The 22,068-nt window shown below is 38.9% G+C and overlaps 1 protein-coding gene across 6 annotated transcripts in view; it reads left to right on the forward strand.

The window, feature by feature from the left end:
- The window catches only part of LOC127438747 (apoptosis-inducing factor 1, mitochondrial-like), a 28,231-nt gene that overhangs the window by 1,412 nt on the left and 4,751 nt on the right, over window positions 1-22,068 (forward strand). The window contains exons 2-17 of one of the 6 annotated variants that reach the window (XM_051694574.1): window positions 203-333; window positions 1,215-1,314; window positions 6,476-6,508; window positions 8,413-8,472; window positions 8,562-8,990; window positions 9,115-9,177; window positions 10,028-10,182; window positions 13,265-13,395; window positions 13,748-13,838; window positions 14,008-14,092; window positions 14,172-14,248; window positions 17,085-17,193; window positions 17,422-17,529; window positions 17,841-17,929; window positions 18,133-18,273; window positions 18,504-18,646. In XM_051694574.1, coding sequence (XP_051550534.1) covers window positions 203-333; window positions 1,215-1,314; window positions 6,476-6,508; window positions 8,413-8,472; window positions 8,562-8,990; window positions 9,115-9,177; window positions 10,028-10,182; window positions 13,265-13,395; window positions 13,748-13,838; window positions 14,008-14,092; window positions 14,172-14,248; window positions 17,085-17,193; window positions 17,422-17,529; window positions 17,841-17,929; window positions 18,133-18,273; window positions 18,504-18,646 — 1,945 coding nt within the window. The remainder of the gene's footprint in view (window positions 1-202; window positions 334-1,214; window positions 1,315-6,475; window positions 6,509-8,412; window positions 8,473-8,561; window positions 8,991-9,114; window positions 9,178-10,027; window positions 10,183-13,264; window positions 13,396-13,747; window positions 13,839-14,007; window positions 14,093-14,171; window positions 14,249-17,084; window positions 17,194-17,421; window positions 17,530-17,840; window positions 17,930-18,132; window positions 18,274-18,503; window positions 18,647-22,068) is intronic. The other 5 variants (XM_051694577.1, XM_051694585.1, XM_051694594.1 and 2 more) reach the window with 5 other exon arrangements.

A 22,068-nucleotide genomic window follows, 5' to 3' on the forward strand; every position in this document is an offset into this window, starting at 1 on the left:
AGCTTTCAGTCAGTGTGTGAAACTCAGCACTGTGGAAACTGTAAAACATGGCTTACATGTGTAAACATTTCTTCTGTACCCAGAGTTTACTGATGAAATTAACCTAGGTATAGTTTGGAAATAGGACATCAGTGCACCCAAGTTAGTCTGATTGTTCACTTGTTTTTAAAGAATTAATACATTTTGTTTATTGACTTCTCAGTGCTGAGACATGAGAGAAGGCTGGAGATGGTGCAGAGGGCCAAGATGTCGTCAGGGGCAACAGGAGGGGGCGGGGAAAACACTCTGTTTTACGTGCTGGTTGGAGCAACATGTCTGGGGGCGGGAGTTTATGTAAGTAGTCCTTTATAACTTGCTTCTTAAGCAACCTCAGATATTGAAAATACACAGAAATGATAGTTTTGGACACAATTTCTATGAGTTGTACTGATATTTAAATTAGTACTGGCAAAGGCTTTGGCGATTTTGTGGTTAAGTTGTGAATGATGTTGATGTTCATTAACATTGCATTCGCCAGACACTTTTATCTGAAGTGACTTATGGCACATTTAAGGTATATATTTGATCAGTATGTGTGTTCCTTGGCAATTGAACCCATGACCTTGCTGTTGCTAGCGCCACAGATCGAGGTACATTGTGTGGCATGAGGATAACTTATAACTGCTCATATTTAGGCCACATGTTATTAAGCTTGTTTATTGTAGACATTTATATAACAATATCTCCTCATGCTCGTACTCTGGATCAAAGGTTGCATCTGTTTTCATCAGGGTAGTAAATAATGATGTTAATTTTATTCATGAACTCTTTCACATTGCACGTGGCCTATCACATATAAACTTTTTGATGCCAAGTACCCTCAAATATGATGATCCGTTTGCAAGGTTTTGCCTTCTTGAAATATAAAGGCAGCTATATATTTTCATGAATAAGGACCCATTTATACTGTGTGAGAGAAATAATGATATCAAATAGGCGTATGCAAAATTAAATAATTCAGTCTTATATCATCATTGTACTAAAGGCCAAAAGAAATGATTATTATAAAATATTATACAGAAAATATTTACTTAAGTTGACAGCATTTTTTTCCTATCCACTATTAGTGTTAGATGCATTAACCTGAAAAGAACATTTTTCAATTAAATGTAGTTAGTAGTCTTAAAAAAGCAGATTGTGAATGTGATTTGTTTTGTTTTGTTGTGTGTTTGAAGGCTTACCGTACTGTCTCAGGGGACAAGGAAAGATATAATGAGCGTATGATGGAAATTGTCAGCAGATCAAAACAAAAGCCACAAGCAGCTGAGGCTGTAGGTAAGTGAATACACCTTACACACAGAGCATTGTATTCCTCTCCCTGCTCATTGGCTACTGAATTCACAGTGAGCATCTAAGATTAATAGTTGATCTGCATTTTCATTTATAGTTTTCAAAGGCAAAGCTTTAGTCTTAGCTTAAATTTCCCACTTATGTGAAGATTTTCTTTGAACAATTTGAAAATTCTGATTTGATTGGAAAAATAAAAGCATTTGCATCTTAGATGTAATATATGTGTGTGCACTGTGATCTTAATTTGCTTAAATTATTGGGAGACACACAGTCAACTTAGTGCTCAGTGAGTGCATTTACACGCACCAAGTGTTCTATTCATGCAGGATGGGACAACGCTCCCCGTAGGAAATGCGTCTTTGGGAATTCTTAACTCTACTTACTCTGAATAAGGGCTTACCATACAGGGGTTCAAAAAATCGTTGTTGTGAAAATGCTTCTGTTTTGCATTTGACTAATTGAATGATAATAAATTACAAATTATATTATCAGCATACTATCTTGAGTGAAAAGTTGCATTGAAAAATAACATTTAAGAATTTCTTAGTATTTTGTATGCTTTTGGTTTAATTGCAGCATGCACTCGAGCTGGCATGGACTCCAGAAGTTTGTGCAAAACCGGATGATCCATGTTATCCAGCATGACTTGAGTGTTCCACAGATCACCTTGTGTGCTTTATTGGAAGGCAGGAAATCTGACCCTTTGTACAAAGAAGTTAAAGATGCTATATGTAATATTTTTACTGTACTAAATCATAAAATGACCATAATATGTCATTAGAGAATTAGGAAATGTGCTAAGTTGAAATACTGGCTTCTCCAATAACAATGCCACAGCCAGTATATTCTACTTTGAAGTTTCCATTCTGGGCCAGAATTTCTGTTTATGTTTTGGCCTGTGTGATCCGCCTACTGCCCACTCACCAATAGTATTTCGACACCGCAAGGTTGCCAGATTTGAACAAGTTTGCAGGCAAACAACACTGCGTGCTGCAGCCATGGAAGCCAACAAACGAACTGGATCAGAGATAACAGATTCCACCCGACCTAAAAAGCCTCGCAAACCACCATGACCAGAGGCGTAGTAAAACAGGGATAAATATGGGAGATGCCTTTGGAAGATGGAGACAGCTTAAAGCCCAGAAATCCTTTAAAACGAATGCTGAGTTTGCTAATTTGCGTATCAACATTCTGGCAACCCGCATGAGCTTAGAGTCTAGGGTGGGGCACACAACTATCCAATATTTTGAGTTTGGACTGCAGTACCCATTTCAAACGCTTGTTGTCAATCTTACATATAGCACCTTTAACAAGGTCAATGTCAAAAATCTGCTTATTTAATTAGTGACTTAGTAATGTGTGCAGAATCTTAAATATTTCTTATAAAATTTGTCATAACATTCCTTTGTTTAAAATTCTTAAAAATACAAAAACTTACAAAACTGGTTTATGTCCAGGCTTAAATTTGATTTTAAATCCCAAATATGCAATGTGGACTTACTTTTGAACCCCTCTGTATGGTATGAAATACTCACTGTAATTTTTGCAACATTATGTAAGGGATAATGAGCAGTCGGTTGTTATCGCAAAATAAACCCTGACAGGGAGATCAAAATAAACCACTTTATCACCCTGAAGTGGTTTATTTTGCGATATCAACTGTCAGACTATACATCATCCAGCTTTTTGCACGGCCACTAACCAAATAAATAAATACATGGACATAAAATAATGATTTTCATTGAAATGATGAAATTTTGTGATGAGAAAGTCGCTGAAGAGCTGAAACCCACCTCCAGTTTGTGTCTGAGTTCTGTTGGTGTTTATTTTGTAATTAATGTACATCTGACTGCTCATTGTGCATCTTACAATACTACTTGCCAAATAAATAAATAAATGCACATGAAGCATTTATTTGAGTTTATTTTATTAGCTTGTAGAGATTGCACAGTGATCTGAGAAGCAGGAATGATGGCTTGCAAATACCTGGATTAGCTGTCTAATATGTGAATATGCGGTTGTTACTGAGACATATCAAACCACTAGATGGCGCCATTGACCAATCAGAACAGAGTATTCCAGAGAGCCACGTGATAAGGTGCATTAATAAAATATATATGGTATTCTGATTATTCTCTCTTGCCCATTTATTTGATTTGATGGTTTGAGAGTGTTAATTATTTGGCAGTAGCTTTTAATTTATTTGAGATGTTTATTTGAATGTAACTGCACTCACTGGCTGTTTAAGTGTCCATTAACATGACGATCTTCCTTCATCTACATTTCTGTGAAAAAGTATTTGCCCCTTCCTGATTTCTTCTATTTTTGTGTATTTTTCATACTAAATTGTTTTAGATCTTCAAACGAGATATAACATAAAACAAAGGCATCCTGAGTAAACAAAATATATATTTTTTATTGAAGCAAAAAAGTTATCAAACACACATAACCCATGTGAAAAACTAACTGCCCCCTTAAACGTAATAGCTGATTGTGCCACCTTCAGCAGCAACAACTGCAACCAAACGGTACAGATAACTGGAGATCAGTCTTTCACAATGCTGTGGTGGAATTTTGGCCCACTATTCTTTGCAGAACTGCTTTAGTTCAGCCACATTGGAGGGTTTTCAAGCATGAACTGTCCATTTAAGGTTCTGCCACAGCATCTCAATCGGGTTCAAGTCAGGACTTTGACTAGGCCACTCCAAAACTTTAATTTAGCTTCTTTTGAGCCATTCAGAGGTGGACTTACTCCTACGCTTTGGATCAATGTCTTGCTGCATAATCCAGTTGCGCTTGAGCTTCAACTCAAGGACTGATGACCGGACGGTCTCCTTTATGATTTTCTGGTAGAGAGCAGAATTCATGTTTCCCTCAATTATTGCAAGTGACCCTGGACCTGAAGCAGCAAAGCATCCCCATACCATCACACTTCCACCACCATGCTTGACCGCAGGTATGATGTTCTTTTTGTGCAATTCTGTGTTTGATTTACTCCAGATGTAACAGGACCCCTGTCTTCCAAACAGTTCTACTTTCGACTCATCAGTCCACAGAACATTCTCCCAATGAATGTTTTGGCAAAATTCAGATGAGTCTTAATGTTCTTCTGGGTTAGCAGTGGTTTTCGCCTCGTCACTCTTCCATGGATGGCATTTTTGGCCAGTGTCTTTCTGATAATGAAGTCATGAACAGTGACCTTTATTAATGCGAGAGAGGTCTGCAGTTCCTTGGATGTTGTCCTTGGCTTTTTTGTGACTTCCTGGATTAGTCGTCGCTGTGCACTTGGAAGAATTTTGGAAGGTCGGCCACTTTTGGAAAGGTACACTACTGTGCCAAGTGTTCTTGATTTGGAGATAATGGCTCTCACTGTGGTTCTTTGGAGTCCCAGAGCCTTTGAAAATGCTTTAACCCTTCCCAGACTGATGTATTTCCTTTTTCCTCCTCTTTTCTGAAATTTCTTTCGACCTTGGCATAGTGTGCAACTGGGTGAGACCTATTAGTCAACTTCACGCTGTGCATGGTTAACTTTTGTAATATTTGGTTAACCGCGAGAGTTCACGAACAGTTGTGTTATTTGTCGGGAGTCGGGACTCGGGAATAAAGAACGTTTATTGCCATGGATGCATCAAACACAATCTCAGATTAGCAGGGAATAAACTGCACAGTGAACTATGAGCCGAAATAGCACAATACATAGATTTTCAAAAGATAAAATCACATTAAAGTCGAACAAAAATAATCTCTGTCACTGCCTGCAACATAGTAGGCCTATTCTTAATCATTGGAAAATGTGTAATTCTGCCCAGGTAGGTTCACTTTCCATGAGGCAGCGAATGCTACGGTTTATAGGACTTCTTCGGGATGATTTGATTTTTAAATGATTCATCATTTGACTTTTACTAATTATTGTCTGCACACCAGAGCAAAAGAGGGAAAAAAACATTGGCTCACTGTATAACAAGCGCTGAAAGTTTACCAGGTGAAAAACAATCTGGAATAATGTGTAACAGTCACATTAAGTCCTCTTTGAAACTTGAACTTCATCAATAAATGCAGTGTCTAAAAAATGCCACAGTCCTGAGTTGTGGCACGGCACAATGATCAAAGATGTCCGTCCAGTGTGTGTTTACATAGAAAAAACATTTAAAAACAGCACAGACGCACGTGTAAACAGCCCGTAACTCGCCATGTAACTTACTTGAAACTGACCCGAACCTGGCCCAAAACCTGTAGGTTTGTCGCATACCGTCGGACTCAGCTCGGGTTGAAGAACTCTATACATGTGCAGAATAACCGAATAGTGATTTTGATATTTGATTACCGTTCACATCCCATTTAATAATGCATGATTTTTTAATCGGTTCATAATTAAAAAGTACATATAATTGGCCATGTCAGACATTACTACAAACTTTTCTTCCATCTATTTGAAACATCCAACCAAATCTGACAAGCATCCTGTAGCGCATAAAGGTGAACGTAATCACGTCATGGAGGGCCTCCACGGTGTACCGGCCCATGGGCCTCTCAGGTCTTAATCCGTCCTTGGGCCTGGGTGTGTCTAAACCAGCTGAACCCCATTAAATACTAAATTCATAGATTTGGGGATTTAGTAACTAAGGGGGCAAATACTTTTTCCACACAGGCCAAGTTGGTATTGGATAACTTTGCTTCAATAAATAACATTATTATTTAAAAACTGTATTTTGTGTGTACTCAGATTGCCTTTGGTTTATGTTAGTATTTGTTAGAATTGTTTTAAACAATTTAGTATAAATATACACAAAAAACTGAAGAAATCAGGATGGGGCAAATAATTCTTCACAGCACTGTGTCCCCTAATAAAACCTTGGGGTATATTTTTACATTAAATGTTGACCTTTATTGTAATCTTATGATTTTAACATAAATTTTAAGTTTTCACTAGGAATATTACAGAGTGTTTTGTGAAAAACCAAGACATCTCTTCTTTGCAAGTCCAGTTTTCTTATTTTGGAAATTCTGTGATATACTCACCCTTGTGTTCCACAACCATATGAGTTCCTTCCTTCTGTGGAACACATGTTGCATCATTTTCCATACAATGAAAGTGTATGTTGACTGAGGCTAACATTCGCCCTCATGTTTCTTTTGTGTTCTGTAGAAGAAAGTCATACAGGTTTGGAGCAAAATGAGGGTGAGTAAATGATGACAGAATTTTAAAAAAATTCTGTGATCCATTCCTTTAACAGGTAGGTTTGGGCAAGCAAGTTCAACAGATGTCTCTGCAACATAATAAGGAAAAGGTTTAGGACCATCAAATAAGATCTTAGATGCAATATTTTGCTATTTTTCACCTTGACCTACAGTCTTAGTTAAGTCTTTGATTGGCTGTGCACTCTTATTGTCAAGCAGTCAGTGTGTGATGTATGTTCGATTCAGGACTGCCCCTGTTAACAAACTGGATCCAGTTTCAGATGTAATGTTTTATCTTTGGCCTTAACATGTTGTTATTATTAGTGTGATTTGCTATTACGAGCTCACAGAGGAACCAGCAGCCTTTAGTGAAACAGCAGAGGAAGAGTCAACAGGTTTTATGGAAGCATCATGGCCTATTTCAATTGATCACTATTTCCTGTTTAGCTGCCTAAACAGTATAGGCTGTAATTTGGGAAATGAGTGAGCAATTTAATATTTGGCTATATAACTTTGTACTCCCCAAACCTGCCCTTCTGTTCCTTTCCCCTGACCAGTGATCTTGTATTAACCAGAAAACTGGTACCATCCTATCTGTGTGGTGGATTGCATCACATTTAAACTCGAAAGCTTCTTAGGACAATGCATAGTGCATGTGACTGCCATGTTCCTTTTCAACTCTTTTAAATTTCCTCTTTATCTTTCCTAAAGTTTTTGCACTATTCATGCACTTTCTTCTAAATAACATTTCTAAGAAAGCATCTGCCAGAAATGTAAACTCTGTCATGTATGACTTTCTGCTTGTACATGGTGATCTGTCCACTTTGTCAAATGTTTGACTTTGAGCATTTGTTTTTGTGTGATTTCATCGTTTGATACTCCATTGATGTTCCTCACCCAACCAATAGATTGTTTTTATTCTCTATTTCATTAACTATGCCTTTTCAATTTGAGAATATACTGTAATATGATAGAAATTTAAGTGTTTTGGAGTTTTCTTTCAGCCAATGGCCTCAATAATGGTTGGATTGAGGTGATGTTCTATGAAGTTTTTTCTTTGTCGACGGCATGCCTGAAGTTATTCTTCCTCATGTCTTTTACCTGTCGGTTGTCTTTCTTTGCATCACACGTTGTCTGTTACCAACCAAAAATTTCCACCACAAGGACACCACTTTCGGTTAAGCTCACTAACTATCGGATGTTTTTTCTTCTACTTACTGTCTTTCTTCGTTCATTTTAAAATGTAAGATTGGTCTTTAGACCAACTGCCATGTACTCTGGTCACAAATGAAGCTGAGGTTTTTGAAGTTTGACACTTTTGTGACCACTGACAGAAAATCACCCAGACTCACATTCAGCTAATACAGAACCTTCTGCACAGGCTGTTAAGAGAAAAAGGACAAATAGGAGCTTTGAGTTTCTATAATTGAATGGAGGACGTTGACTGTGAAGGAAGTGAAATCTGATATAAGATTTCAGAACATCACAAGAAGAGTCTGCCTGAGAGACTCTGATGGGTAGAGACGATTCTTTAAGAAGATATGATATGCATTATGAAATCCCCCTCCCTCCCTGAAGCTGAGGTTGCTTCTATCTTCAAGTCCTGAAGATAACGTTGTGGAAGGTCATAAAGAAAATGTTGCAGCTGAAGCAGGAAGATGTAAAAAAGCTGTGGATGAAGACACCTTCAAATCCACTCATAAATATCATCCTCTTCCTTGTGTCTGAACCCTTTTCTACCCTACAACTTCATGATCCTGATCATCACGGCCTGATCATGGACAATGAATGGTGCCAAGCTTGAGAGTGTTAAGATTTAGGGGAGTGGAAATATGCTAGAATGTTTTTCGTTAAAACGATTTGTTGAGTTATCCAATCTCTTTTTTTCATGCATGATCATGCTAGTAGATGCTGCAGCTCCTGTGGAAGCTGTCCCTGAAGCATCTCTAGAGCCAGCTGAGAGTGGTAAGACGAAGGATATAAAGCAGAGGACTGTTTTGGTGCTTCTGCTCTGTTAAACATTCTTGTGTGTCTTGCTTATTCTGTGGAATTAGAGCCTGTTGCTGAAGCTCCCAAAACAGAACCTGAAGAACCTCCCGTAACAGAGCTTATTGTGGAGTCCGCTGTATCTGAACCTGTTGTAGAAGCCCCCATACCTGAGCCCATCACTGAAGTCCCCATAACGGACCCCGTTGTTGATGCTTCTGTACCAGAACCTGCCATCGAAGTCCCCGTAACAGAAGCCCTTGTAACAGAACCTGTTGTTGAAACCCCTGAAACGGAACCTGCCATGGATGCTCCCGTAATTGAAACCGTTGTTGTAGCTCCTGAAACGGAACCCAATGTGAAAGCTCCCATAAGAGAACCTGTCATGGAAGCCCCTGTAACGGAACCCGTCATGGAAGCTTCCATAACGGAATCAGTCATAGAAGCTCGAGCAGTTATACAGAATGAAGAGCCCTTAGTTCCTGTAGTTGAGAGTGGTAAGCTTGACACATCTGCATGGAAATCCAGGATTTTGTTCACACAAGTAACAAGGGATATATTTTTATTATTTGAAAATTGAGGTTAACATTTTTCCTCTCCTCTTACATCTGGATTAATAAGCAGAGCCCACACCTGTAACCATCGCTGAGCATGTGCCAGAGGCGCCACCTGTTTCTGAGCTTGGTAAGAGTCCAGTTTTAACTGGATGGGAATAAATCGTACAATTAAAGCACGATACCGATAAGGATACCGATAATTCACATTAATGGACACCTATTTCAAAGCTTTCTGTTACCACACTTTTGATGCTTATGGCTACTTTGTTTGACCAGATTGTGTTTTGGTCTGTCTTTTTTATGGATTTAGCTGTTTTCTTTTAAGATAATTAGTATTCTGTTCATTATATAAACTGCATCGTCCTCTCTTCATTGAAGGCCTTATTTTCTTTCCCACACAGTCATTTCATTCCTTTCGAATGGTTGTTTTGGCGAAGTGTGACTGTTGTAGTGCTAATAGTTAATGCTAATGGTAAGAGGTCACACAGCTGATTTGCAGCTTCATTTCCATGGAAGGTTACTTGAGGTAAAATCTGTACTAATTTTACTATAAAATGCTAATCTCTCTCCTTATCTAGCTTAGAGTTCCTGAGAGCACTAACATATTCTTGTAAAGATAATGTAAAGTGCATACACATGGCTTTTTCAGTATTCAGGTTTTAGACTAGTCTTAACTTTTTCAGTCAGTTGCATAAAAACTTAGATCAGTCTAATTTAAGACCAAAATGTAAGACTGCATATCTCTTGGCTAACTTTTAATTATGTTCTATGTTGCCATGGAAAAGGAAAAGACAGCTGTGAGCTTGTTTTATGAAACAGGTTTTCTCTGGCTGCTTCAGTTTGTCAGACTAGTTGTTAGACGCAGTCTTAAGTTAATTGCTATGTTTATGCAACTGGCCCCAGGTCAAGTCATTCATAAGCTTTTGTGTATTTGTGTTTGTATACATAGTTTACTAAATTTCTCTGTATTTGACCAGTGGCAGCTCCTGAGCCTGCTCCTGCTGCTGTGCCCCTTGAACCGACCACTGCGTCCTCCAAAGTCCCTGAACATGCCCCCTATCTGCTGATTGGTGGAGGCACAGCTTCATTCGCTGCAGCTAGGTCCATTCGTGCACGAGACCCTGGTGCCAGGGTAAGTCACACACTAATGGGTGAATCTCATTTAACCTGTCATGAATAAGTTCCATATGGATTCGTTTTAGAAATAAATGATCAATTAAAATTGTCTATTTCCATCATTAAGTGATAAGGGAGAGCTTCGCTAGAGGGCTGAGGTATGTGTGTGTGTGTGTGTGTGTGTGCGTATTGAGTACGGACACCTGTAGCATTGCTTTTGCAATGGTTGAGGCTGTTCTGACTATTTTGAACCTTATTTCTCTTTTGGAAAATGAATACTTCATTTTATCATCAACAACTTTTGTTTGATATTATTATTGGATGTGTGTCGTAAAATCCCTCAACCTTCTACACCAGGGGAGGGTTGCACCAGCTGTGGGTAAGGTCTCACTTAAGTTGGGATGTAAATTTCACACTAAGGGCTTAGTAACTACTAGTTAGTTTGTAACTGTAACTGTAACTTAAAGCTGAAGTGTGCAATTTCTGTGCCACCAAACGGAATTGCAAAAATAAACAATGTTTTCAAAAGTTTGCTGAATATGCCCCCCATCTGCTGTTGGTCAAACAAAAAGATAGTCCTGCCCCCAACTCACGCCACTGGTTGAGTAACGTTGTTGGGGCGGGTCTAAGCGGGTCGCTCAAAACAACCAGGGCTATGTTTCCCAAAATCATCGCAAGCTTAAGTAGATCATAGAGACCGTTGGCGCCAGTGGCTTCTACGATCTACTTAGGCTTGCAGTGCTTTTGGGAAACGCAGCCCAGAGCAATATTTTTTTTCCTTCCTCTCCCCTAGTGGCAGCTGGTTTAAATACAAAATTTTCCCACCTTTGCTAATTGGAACAAACCATTATTTTAAATAAAATTAACCCTCAGCTTTCCATTCTTAAATACAATATCATGGAATAAATACATAAGAACAAGAGATAAATGTGAGTTAAAACACCAATAAATACAATATATAGGATGGATAAAAACATTAGCACAGTACAGTGCATCCGGAAAGTATTCACAGTGCTTCACTTTTTCCACATTTTGTTATGTTACAGCCTTATTCCAAAATGGATTAAATTCATTATTTTCCTCAAAATTCTACAAACAATACCCCATAATGACAACATGAAAGAAGTTTGTTTGAAATCTTTGCAAATTTATTAAAAATAAAAAACGAAAAAAATCACATATACATAAGTATTCACAGCCTTTGCCATGACACTCAAAATTGAGCTCAGGTGCATCCTGTTTCCACTGATCATCCTTGAGATGTTTCTACAACTTGATTGGAGTCCACCTGTGGTAAATTCAGTTGATTGGACATGATTTGGAAAGGCACACAACTGTCTATATAAGGTCCCACAGTTAACAGTGCATGTCAGAGCACAAACCAAGCCTTGAAGTCCAAGGAATTGTCTGTAGACCTCTGAGACAGGATTGTATCGAGGGACAGATCTGGGGAAGGGTACAGAAAAATGTCTGCAGCATTGAAGGTCCCAATGAGCACAGTGGCCTCCATCATCTGTAAATGGAAGAAGTTTGGAACCACCAGGACTCTTCCTAGAGCTGGCCAAACTGAGCGATCGGGGGAGATGGGCCTTAGTTAGGGAGGTGACCAAGAACCCGATGGTCACTCTGACAGAGCTCCAGCATTTCTCTGTGGAGAGAGGAGAACCTTCCAGAAGAACAACCATCTCTGCAGCACTCCACCAATCAGGCCTGTATGGTAGAGTGGCCAGACGGAAGCCACTCCTCAGTAAAAGGCACATGACAGCCCGCCTGGAGTTTGCCAAAAGGCACCTGAAGGACTCTTAGACCATGAGAAACAAAGATTGAACTCTTTGGCCTGAATGGCAAGCGTCATGTCTGGAGGAAACCAGGCACCGCTCATCACCTGGCCAACACCATCCCTACAGTGAAGCATGGTGGTGGCAGCATCATGCTGTGGGGATTTTTTTTAGCGGCAGGAACTGGGAGACTAGTCAGGATCGAGGGAAAGATGAATGCATCTATGTACCGAGACATCCTTGATGAAAACCTGCTCCAGAGCGCTCTGGACCTCAGACTGGGGCAAAGGTTCATCTTCCAACAGGACAACGACCCTAAGCACACAGCCAAGATAACAAAGGAGTGGCTCCGGGACAACTCTGTGAATGTCCTTGAGTGGCCCAGCCAGAGCCCAGACTTGAACCTGATTGAACATCTCTGGAGAGATCTGAAAATGGCTGTGGAGCTTGAGAGGTCCTGCAAAGAAGAATGGGAGAAACTGCCCAAAAATAGGTGTGCCAAGCTTGTAGTATCATACTCAAAAAGACTTGAGGCTGTAACTGGTGCCAAAGGTGCTTCAACAAAGTATTGAGCAAAGGCTGTGAATACTTGCGTACATGTGATTTTTTTTTTTTTTTTTAAATAAATTTGCAAAAATTTCAAACAAACTTCTTTCACGTTGTCATTATGGGGTATTGTTTGTAGAATTTTGAGGAAAATTATGAATTTAATCCATTTTGGAATAAGGCTGTAACATAACAAAATGTGGAAAAAGTGAAGCGCTGTGAATACTTTCCGGATGCACTGTAAAACCCCAATAAATATTGACAAATTGAGTAAGATAATAAGTCAATGCATGGAAGAGTAAATTCCATGATGGGTGACTGCTCCACAGGCTCACCATCACAGGAGGTTTACACAAATATTTAGTTTATATGTAGGGTTACGTTCTACCTAAGTTTAACGGTGCAGCACTAAAATATTTAGTACCCATTTATGCCACAACTAGGCTAAATTGTAACTTGTGTTTAACTTGTGCAATTGGCCCCAGGTTGGTGTCTTAAATTTGGATTTAAAATTGGACATAAGAAAGCCCCTACATTCAACATGGCTGTACAGTACCTCAAACCATCAGATTCATTTGCAGTGCCGAAGCAAAACTGACATAAAAACCAAAACAATGTTCCTCTGGAAGTAACTTGCAATTGTATGTTTCAAAGACATATGTTGATAGAAAGCCCAGAATTCCTTAATCAACCACATGCGTTAACAGGTTTAACTTGGTCAGTCCTTCTTTATGTTGATTGTTAGCTCTGAAAAGTGTTTGTATACATAAACAGGTGCTGATTATTACAGAGGAGTCTGACCTGCCCTACATGAGACCACCACTCTCTAAAGAACTCTGGTTCTCCGATGACCCCCAGGTTGCAGAAACACTGCGTTTCAAACAATGGAATGGCAAAGAGAGAAGGTGTGTGTCAGATTGTTCCAGATCTACTCGCACACTGATGCCACTGATGTCCACACTTATACGTTTTTTTATTGTAAAAGCATTGTCTTTGCTACATTGACTCCTCATTCAGACTTTCGAAAACACTTTCTAGTACTGCATACTTCGGAAAACGAAAACAGTTCCGAAAACAGAGTTTTCAGTCAAAAAACGTATGTGTGCGGACATGGCCTGATACTACCCAACTGCACCTGTGTTTTAGATGATGTTATAGATTCCCTGTCATCAGTGCCTAAAATGCATCAAATATTTTTAGATTATTCTCGGATATTATGATATTTAATTTTTATTTTTGTTTGTTTGTATGATTTAGTGTTTACTTCCAGCCTCCCTCATTCTACGTCAGTCCCACGGATCTTACTAAAGTGGAGAATGGGGGTGTGGCTGTGCTCACAGGCTGTAAGGTGAGAAACTCTGACATTAGCATCTCATGTTATTGTGAAGTTCTTCTTGGCTCCTGATTATGTGTATGTGAACAAGTCAGAATAAATTAGTTCTGAGAAAGGCGGAAATGTTTTATGGACGCATAACTATGTGGATGAGTTGTCCTGATTATAACCCTTCACTGTGTAGGTGGTTCACATGGATGTCAGAGAAAATAAAGTCAGACTGAGTGATGGTGCAGAGATCTCCTATGAAAAGTGCCTGATTGCCACAGGTAAAACTAGCACACATAAACATTTACTGTTTTCTCTTGTTGGCTGTTGTGGATATTTGTATGTGTCTTTGTTTTTTAGGTGGGGTGCCTAGGAATCTCCAAGCGATCGAAAGGGCAGGAGAGGAGGTGATGAGGAGGACAACGCTCTTTAGGAAAGTATGTCTCCCACACACACACACACACACACACACAGTGACTCACTTGTGGTGAAGCACCAGCTGCCTGAAGTTTTCGTGTTCCAGAATGTTCTCAGAGCAGAACTTATGTACAGACCAACTCTAGAATATATAATCTGTTATATTGAATAGATATTGAATATATTATAACATGCAACTCTAGAATACAGTATATGACATTGCACATATTTTACCACTTGCACATGCACATTACGCCATTCTATGTTATATGTCCTATTTTTTTTTTTGTATGTCTATTTATACTCTTACCTTGTTTTTTGTTCTGTGTCTCACTGTAATGTTCTGTGTGCAATTTCTTGTGTATGTGAGCACACTTAGCAATAAAGCTCATTATGATTATGCAATTAGTAAACAATGGTGATTTCATTTAGGAAACTTGTCAAAACATGACTTAAAGGGATAGTTCACCCAAAAATGAAAATTCTCTTATCATTTACTGACCCTCATGCCATCTCAGATGTGTATGAATTTCTTTCTTCAGCATAGGGCTGGGCGAAATGACGATATATGTTGTGGCGACGATATAAAGTGTCAATCGACAGAGATTTTGCTATATCGTGTATATTGCGATATATAAATTTCTATGTGTGCGGCATGACCATATCTATCATTGGGCATTCTTCATGTGAAACTGAAACCAGGCTTAAGCGGGGTATGAATTCGCCAGTTATTTGCGTGTGCTGGTTTAACGGCAGACTCACTAAAGGAATTATGCAGATCAGGCAACGGCGCAAACGCACCCACAGAGTCGTGGCTGATTCTTTGCTATTCTGATTTTGCGGGCTGGTTCTGAGCACTGTACAGCGGAGGAGGCAGAAGTCTACCGTGATCTGACTGACACACTGCCGGGACAGCATCACTGTGATCCACCTGAATCATCTCTTTAACATGCCGAGGTGCACTTGACTACACCGCACATCTGTACATCTCCATAATTTGATGAATTTTGGTAATGTGATCAAAAGAAAAGTTAAGAAAATTAAGGTGAGCTTGTTATTAAAACAGGTGCGACATCTGGGTCACAAAAGATGACACAGATTAGAAAAAGATTAAAAAAATTAATCTGCAAACAGTTTCTTGAGGAAAGTTTATAATAAATCTGATCAACATTATATCAGACTGAAATGTGGCATAATGTGAAATTGAGTATATGGTGAAGTTGATTTAAAACTGAGTGTTTCTTTTATAACTTTGTCAAGTTCTAAATAAAGAGAAAATTATATAAGAGGAATTAGCTTTCATTTAAAAAGTATTTATTTCACGGACTAGATTTTCTAAAAATAGGCATTACAATATGGTTATGTTAACCGATTTTTATTGGTTTTCCAGAAGATTTCTTTTTTTTATTATATCGCAATATATGTCGTTATCGTGATCTAAAATTACTCATATCATTATGTAAGATTTTGGTCATATCGCCCACCACTACTTCAGCAGAACAAAGATTTTTAGAAAAATAGATCAGCTCTGTAGGTCCATACAGTGCAAGTGAAGGTGATCAGACCATTTGTAGCTCCAAAAATCACATAAAGGAAACATAAAATTAATTCATATGACTCCAGTGTTTAAATCCATATCTTCAGAAGCAATATAATTGGTGTGGCTGAGAAACAGGTAAATATTTAAGTCCTTTTTTTACTCTAAAACTACACTTTAACTTTTACTTTCAGAAAGTGAAACTAAACAGGCACTACACGTGACTTTCAGATGTAAAAGAGAAAGTAAAAAAGGACTTAAATTTTATCTGTTTCTCACCCACACCTATCATATTGCTTCTGCAGATATGGATTTAAACACTGGAGTTTTATGGATTACTTTATGCTGCCTTTATGTGATTTTTGGAGCTACAAAGGTCTGCTCACCATTCACTTGCATTGTATGGACTTAAAGAGCTGAGATATTATTCTAAAAATCTTTGTGTTGTGCTGAAGAAAGTGATACACATCTGGGATGGAATGAGGGTAAATAAATGAGATAATTTTTGGGTGAACTATCCCTTTAAGACACAACCCCTGATCCATATTAATCTCAGCAACAACACAAGAACTGATTAGGATCAGTTTAGATCTAAATCTTTAGTGTGAAAAACTTGGAATAAACTGGTCAGTTTTCCTGAGATCAAAACCTGTCCTTTTAAAAGCTCTTGTACTTTAAAGCTGAAGTGTGAAATTTTTAAGGCAATAAATTAAATAGCAAAAATGTACATTGTTTTCAAACAGCTTTTCAAATACACTCTTCCTTTTCCTATTGGTCGAACTAATTGGTAGTCTTGCCCCAAATTCACACCATTGGCTGAGTCACTGTTGCGGTGTTGAGCTGACCGGGCCATTCTTTCCACTGTATTTACACTTTTTTGGGGGAAATCAACCTAAAAATTGTTTACTTAATCTCTGCATATATAATAAAGTATATTGATTTCGAAAAAATGAAACATCAGTTTTAAGAAATGTATGGCTAATGTCTTCTCTGATTTTGAGAGAGCCTGTAAATTACTTCACAGTCTGTTATGTTCCCAAACGTTCAGTAGAGGGCATCATCCAGTTAATCTTTTAATATCACCTTGGTGTAGCATGCAGCATTATGGATTATGAGAGCAGATTTTTACCAGTGGCTTGTTAGACATTAAGCCTGATGTATTTATTATGAAAAACTGTGTAGGTGACACTCCTTTCTCCCTAATTATCAGCTTTTCCATATGCTCTGCAGATTTATACATCTGCTTATATAATATATATATAAATCTAGATATCTGTCTGTGTGTTCCAGAGACTAACCTTCATGTGTTGTTTTGGCAGATTGAAGATTTTAGATCTCTAGAGAAGATCTCCAGAGAGGTGAAGTCCATAACCATCATTGGTGGTGGGTTTCTGGGCAGCGAGTTGGCATGTGCCATTGGTCGCAGATGTGAGTCCAAGCAACATCACTCCTCTGTCAGTCAACCTAAAAAAAAAAAAAAAAAAAACATGCTGATGGCAAAAAAATACAATATAAATATACGTAAAGTTAGTGTTATGATCTATACACTATACATGGAGATGAAGGATCCTCTAGGTTAGACTAGGTTATTATGAAACTAGCTGCTAACTTTGCTCTCTCTCTCTCTCTCCTTGCCCCCACTCTCTTCCTCTCTAGCCACTGACCTTGGTTTAGAGGTGATCCAGATGTTTCCAGAGAAGGGGAACATGGGAAAAGTTCTGCCTGAATACTTAAGTAATTGGACCACTGAGAAAGTCAGGAGAGGTTGGTGTGACCACATTTCAGAATTGAAATGTTATATTACTTCTGTAGGACAAAGAAGCACATCAAAGCTGTAGTTCACCCAAAAATGAAAATTCTCTCATCATTTCCTCACCCTCATGCCATCCCGGATGTGTATGACTTTCTTTCTTCTGCAGAACACAAATGAACATTTTTAGAAGAATATCTCATTTTTGGGTGAACTATCCCTTTAAGGCAATTTAAATTCTCATATGGAATTTGTTCTTTTAATCTAAATAGTATACTTCAGTTTAGACAATGTTTGATGCAGCTAACCTTTTGAACTTCCATAGAGGGTGTGAATGTTATCACGGATGCACTAGTGAAAAATGTGAGCTACAAAAATGACAAATTGGAGATCAAACTGAAGGATGGACGACTGGTGAGTCTGCTTGTCCATTAGCTAATCTTGACCTCGCTTGATTATGTGTCAACTAATTATAATCTGCTGCATTATGGTCATATTAGCTTGTAAATAATTGTGACTGATGTAAACACACACATTTTGCACTCTGTTATGTCATTACACTGGACAGGGAAAATAGATGTAATGGTCTTACTCGGTTCTTTTATTCTTGTGTTTAGGTTAAGACGGACCACATTGTGGCAGCAGTCGGTTTGGAACCCAGCACTGAACTGGCCAAATCAGGCGGGCTAGAGGTGGACTCTGATTTCGGAGGGTACCGGGTTAATGCAGAGCTCCAGGCTCGATCCAATATCTGGGTGGTATGTTTTTTTTTACTGCAAAACGTATGAAAGGGAAGAGAGCAGATCTTGTAATACTGCTGTTAAGAGCGGTGGTCAAGTGAAAGTTCCAATGCAGAATGTCCAGAAGAATGTGAGAGATGATTGGCACAGTTGCACAAGGGTGCTTTTCTGGTTTTTGTTATTAAGATCTGGTTCTGATGTGGAACGCATGATCTTGACAACATAACTAAGGTTCCTCTGCGTTCTAGGCAGGAGATGCTGCATGTTTCTATGACATTAGGCTGGGCCGCAGGCGTGTGGAACATCATGATCATGCAGTGGTCAGCGGCAGACTGGCCGGAGAGAACATGACCGGAGCCAGCAAACCCTATTGGCATCAGTCCATGTTCTGGTAAACAAGTGCACACATCTTAAACTACTAATACTGGCTATACTCTGTAATGATTGGCCTCTCGACTGGGTTACACAAACTAAAATGAGAATCCTGATTGAACTGAGTGTGAGTGTGCTTATGTGAAAATAAAAGAGAGACAAAAGAGAAATATCAGTTGGAGTATTTACAAAAAAGTATAAACAACAGACAACAAACACTTCACAAGATTAAAACATATCCACAGACTGTTAAAATGAACATGGAGTATATACAGATTTTAAGTATATACGAAGAACAGTCTTTTGTGTTGTTTTAGTGTCTGAAGTCCCAAAGTTAGCTCACCAGTGTATTTACAATCCGATAGAGTTTGTGAAGGAGGTGACCATAATCCACAGTGCGAATAGTCTTGGCAAAGGTAAGTAAATCCACAGAAGTACTCCAGAGTCCAAGCATATCTCAGGGATAGGTGATACTGCTTAGCCTTTGCCAAGACTATTCACACTGTGGGTTATGGATTATTCACATAAGCACACTCACTCAGTTCAATCATAATCCTCATTTTAGTTTGTGTAACCCGGTTGAGAGGCCGATCGTTACAACTCCCATGTTCTAGAAAGAATGAATACTTCTTTTTTTTTTTTATTATTTTTTTTTTTTATTAAAAGTGTTTATTGATTCCATATAATATATATATATAAAATAAAATAATAATATTAAAAAAAATAACAGAATATTTGGAATCACATTATATTATTTACAACCCTTCCTCCTGAACATTAACCACCCCACCACCCAACACAAACAGACACCCCAGTGGTCAAATACAATTGACAAAGACACACAAACAGACAATAAAACAGAAGAAAATATTTAGAAATACATTAAAAAAAAGTATATGTTCAAAAACAAAAAGGCTACAACACACATTTAAAACAACACGTCTCCCTCCACTGCCTCTCCCCGAGAGCCCTCCAATAAGGCCAAATAGCTGCCCCACCTCCTGATGAACATATCTATGTTACCTAGCCTTCTATATGACAACTCTTCCCAAGCTGCCACCCTGCCCATCTCCTCGCACCACTCACGAAATGAGGGGGCTCCAGCTACTTCCATCCTCTAAGGATAACCTGTCTGCCCACCATAACACCAGACAGGATCCAATTCTTCATGTACTTATCTCCTACATCAATGACTGCCCCGTCACCCAAAATACAGAGCCTGGGGCAAAAGGAGATCCGAGTACCCAATATGTCGCCCATAAAATTCTGGACCCTCAACCAGAACTCCTGTATCTTACGACACCCCCAAAAAACATGGGTGGTGTCTCCATCTTCTGAATGGCATAGCCAGCAGGTGGGTGTGTCCTTAAGACCTAGCCTATACAGTTTAGTAGGGATCCAATAAAATCTATGTAGAATCTTAAATTGCATAAGGCGCACCCTTGCATCTCTAGATGCAGACTTGACGTTAAGAATCCTAGCCCACACTCCCTCCTCCAAAAATAAATTTAAATCTTCCTCCCATAATCTTTTGAGGGAATTTAAAGCTCCTTCCCCCAGACTCTGAATTAGCAGAGAGTAATACACTGATGTCTCATGACCTTTTCCAAAAACAGTAATCACCACTCCCAGAGTATCAGAGAAAACAGTGCAGAGTAGGTGGCGCAGCTGTAAATACTTATAAAATTGAGAACCAAATTTTCAAAAGGTCTCAATACTCCACTCTCATATAGGTCACCGAGTGTATTAACCCCCCTCACAATCCAATCTGACCAACAGAAAGGGAACTTATTAATGCATAGTTTTGGGTTCTGCCATATGCTCGAGGCTACGTTTAAATAAATATCTGAATTAAACACTCTGGACACTTGTCCATATCGAGTGTAAATGCAAAATAATGGGGTGTGACTTAACTTCTCCGATTAATTTGATCGAAAGGCTTTGCAGAGGCGAGATAGGGGCAAGAGCTTCCTTTTCAATACAAAACCAGGGAGGGGCTCTTTCAGGTGTAAGCGACCAATGAGCCAAATGTCTGAGACCGAATGCATAATAATAAAACTTTGTCAATCAGCCTATGTAACTTATTGAAATTTAACCTGGCATGCTTACCATTCCAAATGAAGGACTTCGCTATGCTATCAAACTGCTTGAAATAAGAGAGGGGGACATCTACAGGGAGAGATTGTAACAGGTAGTTCAATTTTGGAATACAATTCATTTTAATTACATTAACCTTCCCAATCATCGATAAGTGTAATGAAGCCCACCTGTCCACATCATTCGAAAACCTTTTTATTAAGGGATCAAAATTATCTCTGACTAAATCAAACAAATTTGCTGGGAATAAAATTCCCAAATACTTAATGCCCTGTTTGGGCCACTGGAAGGCGCCCGGCTGGAAGGCCGTTACTGGACAGTACGCTGTCAAAGACAAAGCTTCAGATTTAGACCAATTGACTTTGTATCCTGAGAACTTGGAAAAGGAATTAATAATTCTGTGGAGGCAAGGCATAGATCTAGTGGGGTCAGAGACGAATAATAAAATATAATCAGCGTAAAGCAGAAGCTTATGCGCCACACCTCCCTCCACCACCCCTGGAAAATCATCCTCCTTTCTTATCGCGGCTGCTAATGGTTCCAGGGCAAGACAGAACAATAATGGGGAAAGAGGGCAACCCTGCCAAGTGCCCCTATTCAGAGTAAAATAATCTGAAATTAATCAATTTGTTTGTACCGCTGCTACAGGGTGTTTATAAAGTAACTTAATCCAACCAATAAATGTACTCCTGAACCCATACATTTCCAAAATCTTAAAAAGATAATCCCATTCTACCATATCAGACGCCTTTTCGGCGTCAAGTGAGATGGCAGCGACCGGAGACTGATAATTCGCTACTGACCACATAATATTGATGAGATGCCTAATGTTATCAGAAGAACTGCGGCCCCAAATAAACCCCACCTGATCTGAATGTATAAGAGATGTTTGGCAAGAGATTGCCAAAGTTTTTGACAATATTTTTACATCTAGTTGGATCAGGGAGATTGGACGGTAACTTTTACACTCGCTTGGATCTTAAGAATCAGACTGATCAGGGCTTGTGTCATGGTTGGAGGCAGCTTTTCATTCTTTGATGATTCAGTATAAACTTCTAACAAAAGTGGAGCCAGTTCTGTAGCATAAGATCTAAAAAATACTGCAGCAAAACCATCTGGCCCCGGAGCCTTGCCAGTAGGTAAGGACTTAATTACCTCGTCAAGCTCCTCCAAGGTTCTCTCAGAATCAAGAGTTTTTTTGCTCAGTCGTCAGTTTAGGAAGATCTAATGGTTCCACAAAGTTTCTAATATCTTCATCAATAGACGAAGACGTGGAACTATAAAGATCAAGGTAGAATTCTTTAAAGGCTTTATTTATTTATTTATTTTATTTAATTTTTTTCC

Source organism: Myxocyprinus asiaticus, chromosome 4 (assembly GCF_019703515.2).
Source record: "Myxocyprinus asiaticus isolate MX2 ecotype Aquarium Trade chromosome 4, UBuf_Myxa_2, whole genome shotgun sequence".
Taxonomy (NCBI): domain Eukaryota; kingdom Metazoa; phylum Chordata; class Actinopteri; order Cypriniformes; family Catostomidae; genus Myxocyprinus; species Myxocyprinus asiaticus.